Genomic DNA, 23212 nt, shown 5'->3' on the forward strand with positions numbered 1-23212 from the left:
CGACTTTAAAGTATATAATGTAACACTGTACCTAAAATGATTTAATTATTTTTGGGCTGGAGTTGGGAGGGGCATGAGAGTGTCTCAGCTGCCCAGGCCTCCCGGAAGAGAGGAGGGGCTGACAGTGCGCTGGGTGCCAGGCTTCCCTGGAGGTGCTGCTTGAGGCACCAGATGGTGCTGGACAGGCCCTAATCGCTGAGCTTGTTTTGTGTTCTTTTGGCCACAGCCAGCTGGGCTCAAGGCTTACTCCAGGCTCTAGGCTCAGGGACACTCCTGGCACATTGGAATGTGGGTGCCCTATGTGGTGCCCGGACTCCATCGTAGGCCTGCACACATGGCAACTTCCCTGACCACTGCTTTATCTCTCCAGCCCCTGCTCTTAACTCTCTAAACTCTGTTTTCCTCTTAAAGTCAGAGGAGCTTTTCCAGGCCTTCATCATCTTTCCCATAGTGATCCGTGGTTATGGGCTTTCTCCCTGTGTAACCTAAGTTTTCTCAGGTTACACGGAAGTGATGAGACCATTTATCTCATAAAATCACATATCTTCATACTTCATAGGCAAACAATACAGTGTTATCATTCATTGCTTTATATAATAAATGCCTTTCAAGGTACTTATTAAAGAAATGAGAAATACTGTTTATTGAGTCAGAATATTCCAAATGGTCATCATAACCAGGACTCTTTGTTTCTTCCTATATAAATGCTCACCCAGAGCTAGCAGTGATTGCTTTAAATCCTTTTTTATCTGAGAATGTTTTTATTTTTATCTTATTATTTGTAACATAATTTTTCTATTTCAAGAATTCTTGGTTAATAGTTAACTTTTGACAGCTTCTGAACTTCACCATTTCACATAATCTTCTAATGTTTAAGTTGTTTTCCTAGATTTTCTCTTTTTCTTCAGCTTACAACAATTCAATTCTAGTATCTTAACTACTTATCCCTCAATATTCATCCTATTTGGGATTCATTGAGATGATTGGTTGTAAAATTAATGCTGTTGGTTCAGGGAGTCTTAGTTATAATATCTAAAAATGTGTTTATTTTTTGGGGTTGGAGGGACACACCCGGCAGTGTTCATGATTTACTCTTAGCTCTGTGCTCAGAGTTCACTCTTGTGGGCTCTGGGGACTCATGGGGTTCAGGGATTGAACCCAGGTGGGCTGTTAAAAATTTTTTTTCTCCCTTCTCTCCCTTGTTGTGGCTGCTGGTGTGTCTGGGGATTGTATGTGGGCCAGAGTGCTGGCCGTGCACATCTGGTTGTGGTGCTCACAGGGTGCTGGTGACTGTTGTTGGTGGTCACTGAGTAATGCAGGGTGGTGTTGGGGAACAAACTCGCTTCTTCCTACCACCATGCTCCACCCCCAGGCCATCTTTTCATTATTTCCTCCTGGTTATCCCCTTCATTTTCACTAGTCCACTGGATATTTTCCAAGTCCTTAAGCTCTGTTATTTTCCTTTTTTTTTCTGCTTAAATATTTGAGTTTTAAATTTTTTTTTTAAATTAGCTAAATAAACCTCTTAGTTGTCATATCCAGTGGAGACCATTACTCTTGACACAATTAGTTCCTTTTTGGACTTCTCTCTAACTTCTGAGACCACTCTTTCTGATTGGTGTTCTGGGTATTGTTCAGGGGTATTTCAGACCCATTGCCTCTGCACTTTACTTAAGATAAATGTTCTTCCTACTTAAAGCTTCCCAGTGTTTTCACATAGTGTCTCCACTTGAGCTATCAATTTTTCGTTGGTGGTTCCTGAAGCTGAAAGATTCAGTACATTTAGCAAATCTTGTTCTGGTTTTGAAAAAAACTTAACATTCTAGTTTATCGGTTTGTGCATTATATTGTTGAAATACTACACTTGAGGAAATTTACTACCATGTTGTGAAGTATAGACTTGCAAAATTTAATCTTCTATTCAAAGATTCTGTCATTGGTTTTGGTATTTGACATGTTGTCAGCCACTCATTTAAAATGTGTTTACTTGGGGGAAAAAAAAGAGAAAAATTCAGTATACCTGATTGCTTTTGCTTTTGCTTATATATCCTGGCATCTGTTAGGCCTCGGCTTCTCATCATATGGCAGTGATTGTGCGACGGTCTTATAGCAGGAATCTTTGTGCCAGAATACTTTGTTCCACATTTTACAGTCCTGGTAGTACCTATCATGATTAAAATGTCTTCGGGGTGGTTTACATGAACCTTAGAAATTATATCTCATTGGTGACATTATGGTACAGATATACACAATCTCCAGAACTTGCCTTTCCTTCCACTCAACTCCTTTTTTTAAATGATAGTTTGACTAAGAACTCATTAATTCAAGTTTGTTAATTAAAATTTAGTAAAGAAAATAATTACTCAGAACAAAAGATTTGTGTCTGAATGTCTTTAAAAAATTCTTTAATGTGGCCAAAGTGATAGTACAGTTGGTAGGGCCTTGCACACGTCCGACCTGGGTTCGGTCTCCAGCATTGAGCAGCACCAGGCGTAAATCCTGCATGCAGAGCCAGGAGTAACCCTTGAGCATCGCCAGGTATAACCCCAAAAGCCAAAAATGTTTTTACGTAATAAAATCAATGATAAAAATATTTAAATGACTGAAAAATGAAAAAAATGAGATATTTCTATTGTTTTCACTTTATTTTTAGTTGTTACTTTGTTTGGACACCAGGATTTCCAAAGGTATTAAAACAGTTTGGCCACTCAGCATCCAAACTCCAAACACTGCCAGTGCCAGTGTCCCTATGCTTTCCCTTTGTATTCTTTTCTCTTTTCCTTTTTCACTAAATTGATTCATTCATCATCATGAACTATTACACTCAGTTCTTGCTGATTAAAAAAAAGAAAGGCTTAGAAAGGCTGCTAGAGGCTTCTTGTGCAATAGCAGAGGCTTCGTGTGAAATGAGCCTCCTTTCCTTTTCGTGGAAGGAGAGTTCAAATTAAGATTCTTACCAAGGTCTGTGTGATGAAAGATCCTGGCTTATTTTGTCCTAACAAACAGTGTCACAGTGTTGTGATGCACTTAATCTCTCAGCCTATGAAGTTAAGTAGTAGAGTCTGTCAACAATAAAAAACAAATGCATAAGTGTGTATCTTTATTAGAACAGTTAACATTGCAAAGCTTTTACATCATTAGCTAATGATGTAAATTTACTTAACTTTCATCTAATAGCCATAAACAATTCTTTGTAGAAGTCATGAGAAGGTGGACTTCACAGAAATGAGCTAACAGCAGACCATGTAGTGTTCACAGAAATGTAATCTATGTTGTATGTAGGACATTTGTGTTGCAAACGTTTACAAGTTTATTTTTTTAATATTGTAAATATGTAATGGTAATTGTGAAAGGGAACAGTGTATTGAGCATCCTGTAGTGTTATTGTTAATTTTTAAGAACACGTTTGTAAAACACGTTTTAATTAATATGATGCCAGCAGATACCACCAGTGGCTTGATATTGTTTGTGGCTTAATTAACACAAATTGCAGAGCTGATATCAATGTGTAAATTGAACTCTAGTGAGGAACAGGCTGGCTAATTAGATACTTAAGGAAAAATGAAATAATTAACCATTAGATATAACACAGCAGCATATTTTAAAAGGGATATTTAAAATACCCTATATCTTCTTTTTTCACTTAGAAACATGTTACTCATCACTTAGAATGATATAACTATGTTATGATACACAGTTATATATAATACAGTTATATATGATGATTACAATTTTGTAGTTAAATATATAGCTATATATAGTTATATATAATGATTTAAATATATAGCTGTATATAGTTATATATATAAATGATTTAAATTTTGTAGGAAATTTTGTATAATAATCTAAGAGGGACTGGAGTGATAGTACTGTGGGTAGAGCACTTGTCCTGCATGTGACTGACCTGAGTTCCATCCCCAACATTCCATATGGTCACCTGAGCACCACCATGAGTAATTCTTAAGTTCAGAGCCAGGAGTTACCCCTGAACATTGCTGAGCAAAGCAAAAAAAAAAAAAAAAAACAATTAAAATGTGAGGAATGTCATTAATAGTAAGTTGCTTCAGGACATATATGAAGATAATAGAGACTAATTGTGTGTCCTGCAGGGTGACTATGTGTTTTTTTAAATAAAACAGGAACCGATACTGTGGTGCCTCTTTATAAATTGTCAGTTGTTACCATGACATAATTGCCTGATGGACAGTGCTAATTCTTTGAGGTCCATTTTAGCTTTAAAAGCCATTATTTTTCTGGTTTGTATTGTTTATAATTGAAATCATAAGTTGTAGAGAATCTTGAAGACCAACCAGTATTATATTTCTTTCTGAAATAATAAAATTGTGATGATTGAGTTATGATTAAGCCAGTAATAACTTTCAGAAGTGAATAATAGTTTTAGCAGTGAATACTTGGTTTTATAGATGTGGAGAAAATCTTTCACAAATTTGAAATAAATTATCCATTATTTTTATCATGATTATTACAGTTTGTATGTGTAATGCATTTCACGTTGCTAGTTCAAAGCAGTGTTTTATTCCAAATGCAGAATTTCAGTTATGGGGGACATAATAGTAGAGCTTGCTTATTTTCATTTCCCTTTCTTCTGGGCATTTGGCTGTTCCATTCTCCCAGGAAATTTGATTATACTTTACATAATTTTAATCCATTCATTCTTTAAATGTATTCATAACTTAAATTAATATCACTTGAAATTGAAGAGTGCTTTTTTTTTTTTGCTTTTTGGATCACATTCAGCAATTCTCAGGGGTTACTCCTGGCTTTGCACTCAGGAATCACTCCTGGCAGTGCTCAGGGGACCATATGAGATGCTGGGAATCGAACCCGGGTCAGCTGCGTGCAAGGCAAACACTTTGCTTGCTGAGCTATCGCTCCAGCCCCGAAATTGAAGAGTGCTTTATTGTATCTTTTTACATCAGTTATGTTCTGAGTGATTTGGGGAAACAAGGCCAACAGTTGGGGTCATTTGTATCTGTGCCACACAGTATATTAACTTCACTCCAAAGGGATAAGCCTCCCAATCAGAATAGTAAGAGATTCCTGTTTATACTGATTCGAATTTGAAATAAAAACATGCTTGATTAAGCTGTTAGAAAAGATGAAGTCATGAAATGTACATAGAAGTGGATCAACATGAAAAGTATGTTAAGTGAAATGAGTCAGAGAGAGAAGGGCAGACATAGAAAGATAGCACTCATCTGTGGAATATAAAGTAACAGAATGGGAGACTGACTCAAGAGTAGTAGAGATAAGGACCAGGAGGTCTGCTCCATGGCTTGGAAACTGGCCTCACATGCTGGGGGAAAAGGCAGCTCAGATAGAGAAGGAAACACCAAGTAAAGGATGTTGGGAGGACCCATTCGGGTTGAAAGATGTGCGCTGAAAGTAGACTATAGACTGAAAACGATGGCCACTCAATACGTCTTTTGTAAACCACAACACCCAAAAGGAGAGAGAATAAAAGGGAATGCCCTGCCACAGAGGCCGGGTGAGGTGGTAGGGGACAGGGTGGGGGGCGGGGGGTGGGATGGATACTGGGAACATTGGTGGAGGAGAATGGGTACTGGTGGAGGGATGAGTCAATGATTATTGTATGACTTGAAATGCTAACATGAAAGTTCATAAGTTTGTAACTGTACCTCATGGTGATTAACTAATAGAAAATTTTTTTAAAAATTGACCCTATCACTACTATGTAGAAAGAATAAAAAGTCATAGGAATTTTATAAACATAAAAAAAACATGCTTGATCAGACTAGATTATGGAGTATGAGGCAAAAATGAATTAGGAAGCAGAGGAAGGCAGTTTATTTTTTTAAAATTAATTTTATTGAATCACCATGAGATAGTTATAAGCTTTCACATTTGGGTTACAATCACACAATTATCAAATACTCATCCCTCCACCAGTGCACATTCCCCACCACCAATATCCCCAATATAACCCCCCTTTCCCACTCTCCCTCTGCCTTCATGGCAGATAGGAGTCCCCATAATCTGTCTCTACTTCTGGGCATTACGGTTTGCAATACACACCCTGAGAGGTTATCATGCTTGGTCTTTCATCTACTTTCTGCGCACATCTCCCATCCCGACTGATTCCTCCAGCCATCTTTTTCTTAGTGATCCCTTCTCTATTCCAGCGGAAGGCAGTTTCTTATTGGTGTTTAAGGTCATGCCCCTAATACTATGTTTATGAAAGTAAATGAAACTCAGCCTAGTCTCTCTGCTACTGACAGGCTTTCTCTTCCTTGTTTACCTCATAGATGTTTTCAGAATAATTCACATTAGCTCCAAATACTGTACTTCTTCTTACAGTGTGACACAGAATCTTTTACAACGGAAAAGGCTGATTCTCTTCCAGAATATTGATCCCTGCCCATCATGATTCATGATAGATTTATTGTTTATAATTAGTGTTTGTATATATAATTAGTTACTGTTCACAGATCCCAGCAATGATAATAAAATTTCACATGTAATTTAATAACATTAATTGAATATATGGCAAAATATTCAATATATAGGGATTTTAATATGTAAATATTAAAGCACATTGTAGTATCAGTAATATAAAATGCTTACAGTCAATGCATACGGAAAAATTTTTTATAAGTATTTTTATTAATAAAAGCATGAAACATCAAAAGTGCTTTCAAATAACATACACCTAGAGTTATTAAATAAGTGATTACAGTTATGAGAAGAACGTCTCTTTTCTACACAGAATTCTTGATGTAGTTCACTGGGAAGTGTATGCTTAGAAATCACGTGTGTGATGGCAGTTTTGAATCACACAATGAGCAGCCGAGAAAGTCCATGATCACAGTGGTGAGTCCTCTGCTTCACCAAAGAACTCCTTTAGTGCAGAAGAGGTGAGAGACTTACCCTTTGAGTTCTGCAGATAAATAACACTTGGGTTTTACACTCGCCACTGGTAAACTTGTTTTTATTTTTCCTCAGACTCAAGAAAAATTCACATTGCAAAAATAAAATACCGTTCAATTCTTTGCTTTTTAGATATTTGGACATTACATTAGTCAGTTATCCAGAGAAGCAGAAACCAATAGACTATGTAGAGAGATTTATCGTAAGGAATTGGCTTATACAGTGGTAAAGGCTACCAAGGCTAAAATCTGCTGTGTAGGCGTAGGAGGCTGGAGACCCAGGGGAGTCATTAATGTGGTAGTTGAGTCCAAAGGCCAACAGCTAGCAGAGTTGCTTCTCTTCTGGGGAAGCCTTTCTTCCTCAGAAAGTCAACTTTCTTAGGAAGTTTCAGCTTCCTAAGGAAAAGTCAACTGTTTGCTTAAACTCAACCCACATTAAAAGTCATTTGCTTTCTTCAAAGTATATGACTTAAATGTTAATTTCATTAAAAAAAAGATTCAGAACAACATCTATCTTTGATCATGTATCTGATGAAATGCCTTAGCCTCACCAATATGGCACATAAAATTAGCCATCAGATATTCCAAAAGAATTCACAAAATACATGAACTTGTAGTAAAATAATTTGTCAAATGAAGGAAGAAAAAAAATTCTGACAATGTAATCAGATAAAAAGAATTCAATAATGCTTTCAACCACAGTGCCCACCCCCAAAATAAGGAAGGGGGTAAGAGAGAGTGGGGGAGAGAGAGAGAAGAGGGCAAAGAGAGCGAGAGAGCGAGAGAGCGAGAGAGCGAGAGAGAGAGAGAGAGAGAGAGAGAGAGAGAGAGAGAGAGATCCATTGAGGCCGGCTAGGGGTGGTGTGGGAGGTGATGAGAAGGAAACTTGGGACTCTGGTGCTGGGAAATGTACACTGGTGAGGGATGGGTGTTGGAACACTGTATTGAAACTTAATCATGAACAGCTTTGTAAGGGTATATCTCAAAGTGATTCAATTAAAAAAATGTAAGAAAACACTTTCAATAATATTTAAGTCAGTTCTTTTTTTTCTAATCCTATCATGGTAAAAAATCAGCAACATGAAGTAGAGTGTAAAGAAATCTATTTTATTGTTTTTTTTCTTTAATTTCTCTCTGTTGTAAATTTGTCCAGTAAGGTCCTTCCTCTGTTGCTGATATATGTAGCACAGGCTCACGGACTGTCTTTAAGGACAAAATGAATGTTGTCCTTAGTTGAACTCTTTATAAAAACATTCACGTCTTTTCATCTAAAGTATTATATCACTAGTTTATATTTTTTGGAAATTATTCTTTTTATTTTCTCTGTCAGTAACAGAAGATTCACAAATTCACAGACAAGAGACAATGCACAGTTTCCTTGGATTGTTTTTATTTTTCTCTTTATGCGGTTTGTTAGAACATTTCTAAATTCTGTCAGCAATAATTGCTGTAAAGTAGAAGAGCAGTATTCTAGCATTAGAGCTTTATAAACTAAAGTACTAATCTTCAGGCCTTAGAATAGGGCCTGGTTTGGGCTTGTCATGGGTGTCTGAGCGTATTTTCGGGAGGCCCCAGAACATGGTTTGCCACTGTTAGAAATACATAAGTCATTTCAATTTTTGGTGTATGTGCAGGCTTGCCTGAATATGTACATGTCTATATAAAGGGAGTTCTTTCATTAATGATCACAAATAAGAGATTGTTATAGTTTTATATTTTTTATATTTTTATAGTGATAAATTGTAAGATTTTTCTCATTACCTGTTAAACTCTCATCATATAGGAATAATGTACTTTTTCAGACAATTTGCATGCAAAGTAGGTATACAGAAAGTATTTCTTTAAAAGGTTTGTTTTAAGACGGGGTATGGTATATTTAATTTCAGTCTCCTGGTCAGATTCTAAAGAAGAAGCAGAAACATTTATTTGAGATAGTACCAAAGTAATTTGGGATTTTAAGAAAATTAACAAATTTAAATGTGGTGTTCTTCATCCATCCACTATAACCACCACTTTGCATTTCTTGGATCCCAAACTTTAAAGAACTATATATAGCTCACTACCAGTTTTAAAATATGGAATCTGAAATCATTCCAAATACTTTAAGACAAATTTGGCAAAGCCTTTATTTTGTAAATAGCATGGAACTTTATGTAGGTTTTAAAATAATTTCAAAATTAGTTACAGATGGTTTTAAATTTGTCATTCTTTCTTGGGAGTGAAATATTTTAAGTCTTAAGACAGAGTAGTACAGTACTGACCACACATTATTATGCAGTTTTCATTGTTTCCAGTTAAGTGATCTTGAAGCACTCTGTAGCTTGATTTATTCTATTATCCTGGCCTCAGCTTTAAAGTTTCTAATTTCAATTTTATTTACTATATTTAGTAAGGACATTTGAATGTTCAAACTTATGAGTATCTGCTCTCAGCATCCATGGAATGTAACCATTTATAATTCATATGTATTTATATGCACACGTATATTTAGGTTTTTATTTGTGGTGTAGATCACCTAGTAATTCACTTGGTATTTTTTTCATCACTGTAAAGTAACATGAAACTCCAGTGTGTTCCTGCTTCTAACTCTGTATAAGTATGACCCACCAATATTGTAGGGGGAAACTTAGGAGAAATTTAATAATATTATTTATTTTACTATTAGGAATAGTGAGGAGAAAAGTATATTATGAGTAGGTTTAAATTTTCCCTTCTCATTTTGGGAGGGCTGGTGCTACTCAGAGCAGTGCTCACATGCTATTTCCTGGCTTTTTGTTCACTCCCAGAGGGCCTTGTGGTGGTGGAAGAGGTCATGTGGTTCGGGAGAATGACCATGGGCCTTCAGAATGTAAAGATCAAAACTTTCTCTCCAGCCCCAATTTTTCTTGTTCATACATTTTATAAATTATGTTTATAGAAATAATAGGACCTTCAAACATCCTTTTAGTTTTCTCTAAGGCTACTTACTAACTTTATACTATTCTCTCTGTATGTAGGACAAGTGCTAGTAAAATGGCACTTATCACTTAATCACTTAACTTCCCGTTAGTCGTCGATTTGCTCGAGCGGGCGCCAGTAACGTCTCCATTTGTCCCTGTCGCGTAGCCCAATGGCATCTGTTTGCTCCGGGAACATGAAGGGCCTCAAACCGATCGTTCATGATCTTGACGAAGAAGTCTGACCATCTGGTAGGTGGGCGGCCACGCGGTCTTTTGACATCCCGTGGAATCCAGTCAGTAACAGCTCTAGTCCAGTGGTCGTCTTTAAATCTCATTACCTGACCAGCCCATCTGATTTTCGACACCTTGGCAAATGAGACAGCGTCCCTGATCCTTGATCGTCGACGGATGTCAGAACTCCGGATTCGTTCTCTCATTTGAGTGAAACGTGAAATTCCAAGCATAGCTCTTTCTATTCTTCTTTGGGAGACCTGAATGGCGTTCTCATCTTGTTTGCGTAGGGCCCAGGTCTCTGAGGCATATGTTAATGCAGGAAGAACAGTGGAATCAAAGAGATGTGCCTGGAGCCGGAGGTTCTTCGTCCTCTTAGCTATTTCTTCAACGTTCTTGAAGGCGTTCCAAGCCGCTCTCTTCCTCCTGCACAGCTCGGGTGCCAGGTCATTTCTCATGTTGACCTCTCGACCTAGGTACACATAGCTGTTGCATTCGGAGATGGTCGTTCCATTGAGAGCGAATGGGGCGTCAGGAACAAGGCTGTTTCTCATAAACATTGTCTTCGTAAGATTCAGCTGTAGTCCTACCTTTCCACACTCACGGTCAAAGTCGGCCAGCATTTGTGCCGCTTGGCTGATGTTTGGTGTTATTAAAACAATGTCATCAGCAAAGCGGAGGTGGTGTAGTTGCCGACCATCTATCTTCACTCCCATTCCTTCCCATTCCAGTCGTCGCATGATGTTCTCGAGGGTGGCACTGAAGAGTTTCGGTGAAATGGTATCACCCTGCCGCACCCCTCTCTTGACATCAACGATCACTTCTTTGTAGAATGGTGAGATCCTGGTAGTGAATCCGCAATACAGCTCATGGAGGATCCTGATGTATTGGGCTTGAATGCCCTGATTGGCTAGGGCTTCAATGACTGTTTCCGTCTCAACAGAATCAAAGGCCTTCTTTAAATCAATGAACGTTAAACAGAGCGGCATCTTGAACTCCCGAGAAACCTCAATGAGTAAAATGGCAAAATGAAAAAAATATTTAAGAGCCAGAGAAATAGCACACATCTAAGGCTTTATGTGTAGTCAACCCTTTTTCCAACCCCTAGCTATGTATATGGCCCCCAGGCTCTGCTAAGAGTAAGTCCTGAGCATCACCTGGTATATCTTCCCCAAAGCTATATATAAAGAAACATTTTCCATAAGATATGTATTCCAATAAGACATGCTTATAATTGTTCCTTGTACATTGATAGTTATTTCATGTTCTTTATAAACACAGTAAAAAGTGAGGTGCCTTCTTTATTTTACCATTATCAATTTTCTTGTTTCCTTTTTTTTTCTAACTTGAAAGTGATATGTTTATATTTATCGGCCAGAACATTTTTCTTTTCCCCTTTAAGTTATTGTGCAGGTTGTTGGGGAACAGTTTTCCCTCATTGTGCCTGGATACCTTGTGCACCGGGTCCGTGCAGACGTGGGGTGAAGGATGATGGGCATGCAGAGAAACACCCCCCAGGAGCAGCTGCTGGCTGTCCACTTTATTGCCAAATACACACATATTTTATAGAGGGTCTCGGCTTACAAGAAAATCCAATCACATAAAGTTCAGCATTATTGGCCTATCACCTCTCCAACTCTGCTTTGCCCCGGTCCAATCCCAACCAAGCCTAGATGCTGCAGCTGGGATGACTTGCTAGGCATACAGTGACAATTTCTGTGTCTAGGGCTCATGTGACCAGGAGGTCAAATGGGACTCAAGGCCAAACACCTGGTGCTGGCTAAAACCTCGTTCTTGCCAGCTTTTCCCAAATATTCCCTTTCGCAAGACTTCGCTTCTGGGTCGCTTTGCAAGGTCAGTTCTTATCTGTTCTAATAGCCATCGCCATGCTCCACAGTTGGTATTTATAGGTCAATCAAATTACACATACATTTCATTTCATTTTTCATTTCATCATCCTGTTAATCGTCGATTGCCTCGAGCAGGCCCCAGTAACGTCTCTTTCATCCTAGCCCTGAGATTATATTCAAGGCTCTTTAGGAGAATGAGACCCATCATTGTTACTGGTATTTGGCATATTGGGTACGCCACGGGGAGTTTGCCAGACTCTGCCCTGTGGGCAGGCTACGTTCGATAGCCTGCAAGTTTGTCCAAAGTAGGAATGAGATAATAAGATGTCACGCGGCCGCGAATGCGGCCGCGCGGTTCCGGGATCTGGATTTTATAGTCTCTGAGTCTTGGCCGCTGATGGGATTACACGGCGCCAGGGGGCCAGGTGGTGGATGTGACCCCCGCCTACTGGAATTTGGAGGATCTGGGTGGAAGATGCTCGACTCCAATCTGAGTAGGCGTGGAGGTCTCGGCCCCGGAACCCGCGTGGCTTTGTCCCTCTGCCAGTACCTTCATGGGTGCGGAGAGTGGTCTCAGCATGGTGGTGGCTGGTCCTGGAGGTCTTCGGCTGCCGTAGCCCTGGTCGGGGCGGGGAGGAAAGCTCAACCCGCTCCCCTCCAAGGGACTCCGGGAAGGAACACCCAGGCGCGGGGGCAGAGACTGGATGTGAGGGCGATCTGGCTGCGACATCTGTCACCCCATTGATCGCCAGGGTTGATTCGGCTGATCTGGCTGGCTAGGCGGGTGTCCCCTTCCTCCCTCACCGCTCCATGTGCGTCCCTCCCGAAGCTGCGCGCTCGGTCGAAGAGGACGGCCTTCCCCGATAGAGACGGACCGGTCTTCGGTCGAGGGTATACGAGTAGCTGCGCTCCCCTGCTAGAACCTCCAAACACATACATTATACTGTATAAATTTAACCAAATTTGTCAGCTTTCCACTTGATAAACATTAAGGTAATTGCTAAGTTTTGCAGTTACATAAATTACAGTAGTAAACATTTTCTAGGATATGTGTTTTGAGGTTTAATTTTTGACAGTGTTAATGATATGAAATAGTATTTCCTCTTAGCTTTAATATGCATTCTGTGATTACTGTTGAGATTACATATTGACCCTTTGCATTTTTCTGAATTCCTTATTAATATGTATTGCCCATTTTTTCTGTTGAGTTTTGTTTTTCATTTTAATTTATAGTTCTAGAGACCAAAAATTTAAATTATCATTAAATTTTTTTATTGAATCACTGAATTTACAAGATATTTATGATTGAGTTTCAGGCATATATTGTTCCAACACCAATCCCTTCACCAGTGCCCACTACCCTCCACCAGTGCCCCAGTTTCCCTCCAGCCTTCACCCCCCTCATGCTTCCTCGGTGACAGACACCTTTCCCTCCCCCATTCTCCTTTTGTTCTCTTCCCTAACTTACCACCCTCACTCATACCCCAGTGGCAAGCTTCTCACTGAAGACCAGCTTTCCTGTTCATCATTTTTATTGTTGTTGGAGCATTTGATATTCCCCTATGAAGTTTCTTTACATCCCACATATGAGAGATCAATCCTTGTCTGTTCCTCTCCCTCTGACTGATTCCACTCAACATGATACCCTCCAGATCCATCCATATGCAGTAAATTGTGTGACTTTATCTTTTCTCCTGGCTGGATAATATTCCAATTACGTACCATCGTTTCTTTATCTAGTCATCTGTTGAAGAGCTTTTGGGTTATTTCTATATTTTGGTAGCACTAGAGCAATGTCCTCTCGTTCATCTATTAGCTCGAGTGGGCACCAGTAACATCTCCATTGTGAGACTTGTTACTGTTTTTGGCATATTGAACACGCCATGGGGAGCTCGCCAGGCTCTGCCATGCGGGCGAGATACTTGGTAGTTTGCTAGGCTCTCCGAGAGGGACAGAGGAATCGAACCTGGGTCGACCGTGTGCAAGGCAAATGCCCTGCCCACTGTGCTATCGCTCCAGCCCCCATATTTTGGTTATAGTGCTTTAATGAACATAGGAGTGCAGATATCTTTTCTGATTGTGCTTTGGGGACCTTGGGGGTGTAGTCTCGGGGGAAATTGCTGGTTCATATGGAAGCTCAATTCCTAGGTTTTTGAATTCCTGTTCATATTGTCTTCCAAAAAAGCTGAGCCAGTTGCCATTCTCACCAGCAGTGAATGAGGGTCCCTTTTTTGTCACGTGCTCACAAGCACTGGTTGTTGTTCTTTTTAATGAGTGCCACTTTTTCTGTGGTGTGATGTGAGTTACCTTCGTGTTTTGAGTTGCATTTCCCTGATGATTAGTGACAGAGCATTTTTTTCCATATACTTTTTGGCCATTTGTATTTATGCTTTGAAGAAATTCTGTTCCTCTCTTCTCCCCAGTTTTTGATAGGATTGATAGGATTGGATTTTTTTTTTATAGACTTCTACAAGTTCTTTATATAAGCTTGGATATTAACCCTTTGTCAGATGGGCAAATAATTTCTCCCAGTACGTAGGCTATCTTTTTATTCTGGTCATTATTTCCTTTGCTTTGAGGTGCAGAAGCTTCTTAGTTAAATGTAGTCCCATTTGTTTATTTTTACTTGTTGGGTCTGTGGGATGTTATCCTTAATCATCCTTCAAGATGCCTCTTGCATGTAGAATTCTCCCTATATTTTCCTCTGTGTAACTTATGAATTCAGGTCTGCTATCTAGGTCTGTAATCCATTTTGATTTGACTTGTGCATGACATTAGAAAGAAGTCTGAGTTCCTTTTTTTGCATGTGTCCGACCAATTTACCTTGCTCCACTTCATATTTTTTGCTCCTTGATTGAAGATTTGCTGTCCTTATACTGAGAGCCTATCTCTGGGTTTTCTATTCTGTCCCACTGATCTGACATTCTGTCCTTATTTCACTGCCATGTTATTTTTATTACCATCACTTCATAGCACAGTTTGAAGTTGGGGAAAATGATGTCTCCTATCTTTTTTCCTGTGTATTGCTTTAGCTATTCAGGGATATCCAATGTTCCCCATAAATTCCAGGAGTGTTTGATGTATTTCTTTGAAAAGTATCACTGGATATCCTTATTGGGACTGTATTGGGTCTGTATTATGCTTTGGGAAGTATTGCCATTTTGATGTCGTTAGTTTTTCCAATCCATGAGCAGGTGGTGTGTTTCCATTTTCTTGCATATTCTTTTATTTCTAGATGTAGTGGGTTTTTTGTTGTTGTTTTTTGTTTGGTGTGGGGTTTTTTTTTTTTTTTTGCCTTTTGGGTCACACTCAGTGATGCACAGGGGTTACTCCTGGCTCATGCACTCAGGAATTACTCCTGTCAGTGCTCAGGGGACCATATGGGATGCTGGGAATTGAACCCGGGTAGGTCGCATGCACGGCAAGTGCACTACCCGCTGTACTATCACTCCAGCCCCTCTTGATGTAGTGTTTTGTAGTTTATTTTTAATTTAATTAAGCTATTTAAATTAAGCTAATTAAATTAATTATTTAATTAAGATGGTTCTTAGATTCCTACCTGCAATACTGTGTTTCTAGCCCTCATTTGTGTATTTTTTCTGTGCTGTTAGCCTCAATCTTTATTAGGCATAGAGACAGTATTTTTATGGAAAGTATCGTTAGCACCTCTGATATTTTTGGTCTTAATTACACATAGGTCATTTATATACCGTATATAAATTTTACTTAAAAATCAGGTTATTTATTCATTTTTAATATTCTTGTTTCATTGAAGGACCATGTTTTGCAAAGTGAGCCATCGTTGAGCTTTAGACATACAGTGTCCAACACCAATCCCACTGCCAGTGTCTGCTTCCCTTGCTGGTGTTCCCACGTCACTTCCCTCATCCCTAGTCTGCCACCTTGAAGGATACATTTTAAAACTTGGTTTTGAAGTTTTAATCTCATGCTTTAAGTGCTGTCCACTCTCTGACTCTGCTATTTAGCTATTCCATTTCTTTACAGCTCTGATAGATGCTTAAGTCCTGCCCACGTTGCTTCCTGTCTGTCTCTTTCCCCATCAGTATGTTTTCTTCTCTGTTATTCTCCCTCTACTGTGGATCCAAGGCTGATCTAGGCATCTCCCACTTAAAACATTGCATTTCCTCGTCCAGTTATTCTATGTACCACGTATAAGTGAGATCATTCTGTGTTTTCTTCCCTCTTTCCCTCCCTCCATACCCCCTTTCTTTCTATTTTTCTTTTCTCCCTTCCACACAACTGTGCTCAGGGCTGACTCCTGGCTCTGTGCACAGGGATCACTCCTAGCAGGGCTTGGGAGGACCATATGGGATGCCAGGTTGACTGCATGCAAGACAAGCATCTTAGCCACTGTACTATCATTTATCACGTGATCTTCCAGTTCTATCCATGTCGCAGCAAATTGCATGATTTCTTCATTCCTTACAGGTACATGGCATTCCTATATCTGGAAATGAAATTTCTGGGTCGTGTGGCAGCTCTATTCTTAGTTAAGTTTACTGAGAAATAGTCTGTGCTGTTTTACATAAGGGTTGAATCAGACATTATTCCCATCAAGTTATTCTTTTTAAAAGTTAAACTGGTGGGCTGAAGAGATAGTACAGTGGGTAGTGTTTGTCTTGCATGTGGTCAACTTGGATTCGACTCCTGATACTCATTGCATCCCGATGTTCCACCAGGAGTGATTCCTGAGCACAGAGCCAGGAGTAAGCACTGAGCACAGCCCCAAAAGCAAAGACCAAACCAAAAAATGTTAAGCTTGTGACCAACAAAAAATTATATACTTTAATTTTGAATTTTGTCACATGGAATGTCTACTTTATAACAGTATCAAGTATTTTATATATCAAATGTTCATTTTTATCATATATATCAAATGTTCATTATATATCAAATGTTCATCCAAGTCACGGCATTGCGAAGCAATGGCACGGCAGGGGCGTCTAGTTTGGGGCTGGAGCGATAGCACAGTGGTAGGGCATTTGCCTTGTATGCAGCCAACATGGCCGACCCGAGTTCGATTCCTCCGCCCCTCTCGGAGAGCCCGGCAAGCTCCCGAGAGTATCTCGCCCGCACGGCAGAGCCTGGCAAGCTCCCTGTGACGTATTCAATATGCCAAACACAGTAACAACAAGTCTCATGATGGAGACGTTACTGGGCCCGCTTGAGCAAATCGATGAACAACGGGAGGACAGTGACAGTGACAGTTCATTTTTTTATGTAGAAGTACTGCTATTTATTCAGCCACTGATTAGCGGATTGAATTGGACATGAACTCCACCTTACTTTTTTTTTGTTCATTTTTTATAATTTTATTTATTGAATCACCATGAAAGCAGTTACAAAGCTTTTGGGTTTAAGTCTCAATCATACAATGAAACACTCGTACTTTCACCAGTGCCCATTTTCCACCACCAAAAACCCCAGTATACCCCCATTCCACACCCTCCCCGTACCTGTGGAGCAGATGATTTCCACATTACTCTCTCTCTACTTTGATCACATTCAATATTTCGACACCAGACCCACCATTTTTATTTGGGATTTTACCCCAACACTCAGATCTGCTGGAAAGGCAACAGTAGACAACTTGTTTTCTAGTGCTGGTTATGAATAACATGTGATGTCGCATGGCTGCAGTAGTGGCTACTCAATTTTGAAATTCCGAAATTTTGACACTTAAATCTGGAGGGATTTCTGCCTCTGGAGGATGCTGGCCACCAGGCCGCCAGGAGGTACAGACCAAGGCACGAAACCTATTCCCACCTGGGGTCGCCCGGCGCAGTAACCTACTGCAGGGACCGGACACATTTCTGCCAAAAGCTGTTGGGTTTTGAGATTTATTTCTGAGTCTCTGGGAATATGCCCGTTAAGCAGTTCAATCAGGAACCAGAGAGGCCTGCCTTCAGTTATATCGCTGAGCTGGAGGTGGTTTGTTGGTGTGTCTCCCACATACCTAACTTTTGGCCGTTTACTTTCTTGGTAAACTTTGCCCCAAGTTTTTGGGGTCTGACCAAAGGCACAGCAGCAATTTGAGGGGTATCTGGAAGTCTGAAGGGCGCCATCAGACTTCTAATGCACTTGCCTCACAGGTACAGATTGACCTGCTGGCGGCACCGTTCCCCCTCAAATGTTCATATTTTTAACTGGTAAAATTAAATAATGAAATAGACTAAAGTATGATACTTCATCATTAATTTTTATTAATAAATTAATAAATAAGCTAGTAAAAAGTATCATTGTCACTGTCCTCCCGTTGTTCATTGATTTATTTGCTTGAGTGGGCCCAGTAACATCTCCATTGTGAAACTTGTTACTGTGTTTGGCATATCGAATACATCATGGGTAGCTTGGCAGGCTTTGCTGTGCGGGCGAGATACTCTCGGTAGTTTATCTTGGTAATTTATCTTAATCCTTGAAATGATTGCTTAATTTTAATTAAGCATATATATTTAAAAGTAGCATAGGTATATGTAATACCAAGGGAGCATAACAAAATGAATGCTGGGTCTTACCACCAGAGATTCTGATTGAGTAGATCTGAGTACAAACCAGAAATTTTCATTTTAAGTAATCCACATAATTCTGATGCAGGTAGTTCACCTGAGTATTCTAAATTGTTCTAGGTCTGTGGTCATTTTTAGCTCATACAGAGGTAATTGCATTTTCTTTATTTAATAGTTTTCTACGGACTCCAAGGTGTGTACATTCTCAGAAGTTGCACAGTGTAACCCACTAGTTTAAGGCCGGATAAAGAACTTTGCATTATTTTTTTATCTCGTTTCTCTAATATTAATTTTTGTGTTTCATAGTGCGCATGACTATCAATACAGTGCTGTGTTCAAATAAGTGCAAAGATAAGCATTTGAAATAACACATTTTAAATAGTAGATTTAAGTTTCGAAGTTTGATCTCTGGGATGCTGTGCTCTGTTCATGTTTTATGATGTCCAGTTATTTGTGCCATTTAAAATAAGGCAATAAACAGTTCCCTACCAAGTGCCAACTGACTATGACTGCATGTGCATGTTTCTCTTCCCTTGTTTGTTCTTGTTATCAGGTGATGCTTTTCCTTGGACCATCAACTTGCATCATTTCAGCATATATACGCTTTTTGGAAAACAAGTGACATTTTGCCTAGTGGAACCCATGGGTTGTACCTCTACGCTTGCTGTTACATCTCAGAAACTGCACGCTACAGGACCCGATACCAGACACTCATTTGTCGTCTGTCTGCATGTTGACCTGGAGTCAGTGGAGATGAAATGCTCAGACCCCCAGGTTGGTGCACTTGATTTATGAAAGGAAATTAAAAATAACGATTTAAGAACAATTGTTATTCATTTTGTTGAAGGGTTTCTCTTCGATTTAGTGTCTTAAATTATTTTTAATTGGGCTATCAAGATCAGAGTGGTTAGATTAAGAATTGCTTTGAAGTTCTCTCAAGTTTTGTAATTTAAACTCTTCTGAAAATGTAATGGTGGCAGCATAAATGCATCTTTTGGCTGATGGAATGAAATCAGTTGCAGATGTAAACTTTTAAAAAAGCTAGAGTAGTACTTTGCTGTATCAGACAGGAGGAGTTTGTTGAAGTGATCAAGTGTAGTTTTCAATTAGATTTTTATTCAGAATGCAGCTTGCTCAGTATATAATATTTTAAAAGTCTATTATTTTTTAGAAGGCATTTTAGTAATCTCATAACATTACAGTGGACCAAGCATGTTGTATTCTGCAGTTTTGCAATTATTTGCAAATGCAAATTATTTGACACAAAATCATGTTGCTTATTTCTTTATAAATAAGTAGATATATGATATTTTCACATGAATGTCAATGATGAATATTATTTGAACCCATATTTTCAGATATTACTGAATCTAACAGATAAATATTGATATTTATTGCACAGTAGTGATTAGTAGTCAATTTTAGTAAAGTGGTTTTAAATAGAATTTTATATTTTAAGTGCCTCTTTATTGTTATTTTTTCTCTTCGTTTTTCCCCATTTCTTATCCTACCACATACTATAAAATTTGATTTTCACTTGTATTTGTGCATTTTGAAAAGATTAGCCATGCTAACAAATTGGTCATAGCCTTACTATAAAAATGTATTTAAATGAAATATAAGGCACTTATAGTAAGTGAACACTGTAACTAAAAATTAAGGATATATTCCCTGTTACATGAGTAATTTTATAGTCAGTAGTAAATAGTTCTGAGCAGTATTAAGTATTACAGTTTTATGACCGTTTCGTATTCTTTATGGTTTATAATGATGTAGAAGAGAATAATTATAAAATAGCTTATCTTCTCATAGATTATGCTCTGAATAATCTGATTACGCTCTAAATAATATCCCACTAGTTATTATTTCTATTTACTCTATGAAAAAGCAAAAGCAGTTATTTACTACGTAAAGGTATGTTCTTTAAATTTGGTTTAAGATACTTGAACTGTGAAAAAAAAATCCACTTCAAAGTGGCTGTTACATTTTTTCATGAATGAAAAAGGTAAGAATTCTCTGCAGATAAATGCAAAGTCCAAAGTATTGGATGAAATTTCAGGAGTAAAAATGCATGCCTAAAAGAAACAGAAACAGGTAAAAAAGAAAACTTATCTAGAGGCAGCCTGACTATGACTGGGGGGAAAAAAAACCCTAAATGATTTTGATCATAGATCAGGAGGAGGTCCTGAGCTAGCACAGATGTACACTTGTTTCATTCAGCTGGTATTCAGAATATTAAAGAGTGCTTTCCACTCGATAATTAGAGGCTAAAGAACAATAACATTAAAACAATAAAAATATTTAAATAAGTCTTTCACCACACAAAATATATGATTGGTTAATAAATATATGAAAAGAGGCTTGAAACTGTTCTCAGAGAAAATCAAAATAGAACTGAGATATATACCTTAGTATCTGATAGTATAAAATAAAAAACTGAACCAATTAGCAATTTTCACACACAGCTAGTAGGTATGCAAAATATATATAAAAGCTTTGGAAAGAACTTGGAAATTTCAGAAAAAAGTTCTTGGAGAGAAGTTTCCTTAGGGCTTGTATAAGTCAAAGGGATGGAACACATGTCTGGCATATATGAGAGCCAAGTTTGACCCTGGGGATCACATCCACAAGTAATGCCCATCCTGGCACCACTGGCTACGGCTCTGGAGACGCCTGGTCCTCAAACTTGACTACTCTGACCTGAATACTAATTGGTCAGGACCCCACCACCAGGATAGCATTGCCAGGAGCGATCCCCTTTCCCTCATATCCCAACTCCACTGGGTGTGGCCAGAGGACAGTGCCATTATCGTATGGTTTACCTATTTCCTCCTGAGTATTGCTTTAGAAAAACAAAAATACATGTTCACATAGACTTATCTAAGAATATATATAGCAGTTCTATTTGTATGGCCAAAACGTGGATACAACCTATTAAGTGAATAATTAAATTATGGCCTATTGGCCCAACATAGTACCCTTGGTCCAGTGAATAATTAATAAAATGCAGCATTCTGGATGAATACCAAAATCATTAGGTTTTGTGAAGGAAACGAGATACAAAAGAACACTACTATATGACTAGATTCACATAGAAATGTTAGTATATGTAAACTGCATTGTAGTGAGAGAACATGTCCATTGTTGCTTTAGAGGCAGAGGGAAGGAGAGTATAATAAAAGGGATGGATTACAAAGGCTACAGAGAAACTTTTGGATAGAATGAAAGTGTGTGTGTGTGTGTGTGTGTGTGTGTGTGTGTGTCTGTGTGTTATTGAAGGCCCCTTAAAGCAGTATGTGAAAGACTGCATGCTCCTGGGATTTATCCACCGCAATCTTTTCACACTTGGGACTTTGGGAAGAGTAGGGTGGCCTCTTCTACATAGAATGTTCTAGCCCTTCTGACTAAAATATCCTCATTACCATGAATTTTTTTTATCTTGGATAAAACAGTTTGTATTTTTATTTAAAATAAAATTTCTTTGTCTTGGGAGACTCTATGGTACGGCGATGGCTACTGGATCTTATTAGATGTAATGCTCTGACTTACAACTAGAGCTCTGGGGAATCTTTAGCTCCATCTTACTTGAAACGAAATTCAGGTTCTGTTACTGTTTAAATACTGGCCAGTTCTAAATAGAGTCAGAAGCTTATGTTTGTTTCCTTCCTAGTATCGTTCCTCTCCTTTTTTCCTGTCCTTTTCTCTTTTTTTTTAAAAAAATTGAATCACCATGAGATAGACCATTACAAAGCTATTCATGATTTAATTTCAGTCATACAATATTCCAACATCCGTCCCTCTACCAGTGTACGTGTCCCACCACCAATGTTCCCACTTTTCTTTCCACCAGTCCCCTAGGACCACCAGATAAAATAAACTGCCCAAAATTACGAATGTGGGTGCCACCCCAGCTTTCTTCTTTGTCTCTCTTCCCTTTGTACATTATGGTTTGCAATACAGGTACTAAGGTCATCATGTTTGTTTGGGGTATTCAGCATTATTATTGAGAAGATGCAGATGGAGTAGCTTTTTTTTTTATTGTTATTTTTTAACTGGGTGGTGGCTTTGGGGTGTGAACACAATTGCCCAGGCTTTCAGAGGTATATGGGGAATGGGGGGGAGGTAGCTCATCTCAATCTCAAGAAAGCCTGGAGATTTCAGTCAAACCCTCATCCCGAATTTTATGGTTCTCTGAAAAGAGGCTGGTAGAAGAACTTGCATGGTGACTATGGAGTTAGTTCGTGGGGGTGACTGCTGGTGATTCCAAGAGTACAGGAAAGTATGGGGAGATAGTCCATCCCGACTCCAAGAAAGTCTGGAGATTTCAGTCACAAAACCTAACTACCCAAATTTTCAGCATGTTAGTTGATCCCAGTGAGGCCAGTCCTGAGTTGGTGGAGTCCAGCTGGGGGATGGTGGCAACTTTAGATTGTGGGAGCCAGCAGCTGCTGGGGCAGGCACCGGGGTGAGCCACTCCCCTCTCCTGTCTCTCCCCCTGCTCTGCTTAGCATTGCACAGCTCCGAGATTGACTGCGACTTTTGATCTCTTTTGAGATTTATTTATGGGTCTCTGAAGCAAGACCCATAAGTGAGCTTGTATTGCTTGGTTGCGGGTGGCGCCCACATTTGTAACATTGGGCGGTTTAATTTTTTAGGAAATTTGTTCCTGAGTTTTTGGAGTCGGGCCAGAGGACAGTGATGAAATCATGGAGAGTTTCTGTGGCACTGCGCCCTGGAGTCTAGAGCTCCCAGCATGC

At 39.0% G+C, this 23212-nt stretch overlaps 1 protein-coding gene across 5 annotated transcripts in view; it reads left to right on the plus strand.

Moving 5' to 3' along the window:
• VPS13B (vacuolar protein sorting 13 homolog B) overlaps positions 1-23212 on the plus strand; it is a 667453-nt gene that overhangs the window by 311378 nt on the left and 332863 nt on the right. For all 5 annotated transcript variants that reach the window (XR_008793959.1, XM_056124953.1, XM_056124949.1 and 2 more), the window contains exon 23: positions 19009-19229. Coding sequence is in view for 4 of the 5 variants with exons in the window: in XM_056124953.1 (XP_055980928.1) it covers positions 19009-19229 (221 nt within the window). In the remaining variant the exon portion in view is untranslated. The remainder of the gene's footprint in view (positions 1-19008; positions 19230-23212) is intronic.

The sequence above is a fragment of the Sorex fumeus genome, unplaced genomic scaffold (genome assembly GCF_029834395.1).
Source record: "Sorex fumeus unplaced genomic scaffold, SorFum_2.1 ptg000053l, whole genome shotgun sequence".
NCBI classification, from domain to species: domain Eukaryota; kingdom Metazoa; phylum Chordata; class Mammalia; order Eulipotyphla; family Soricidae; genus Sorex; species Sorex fumeus.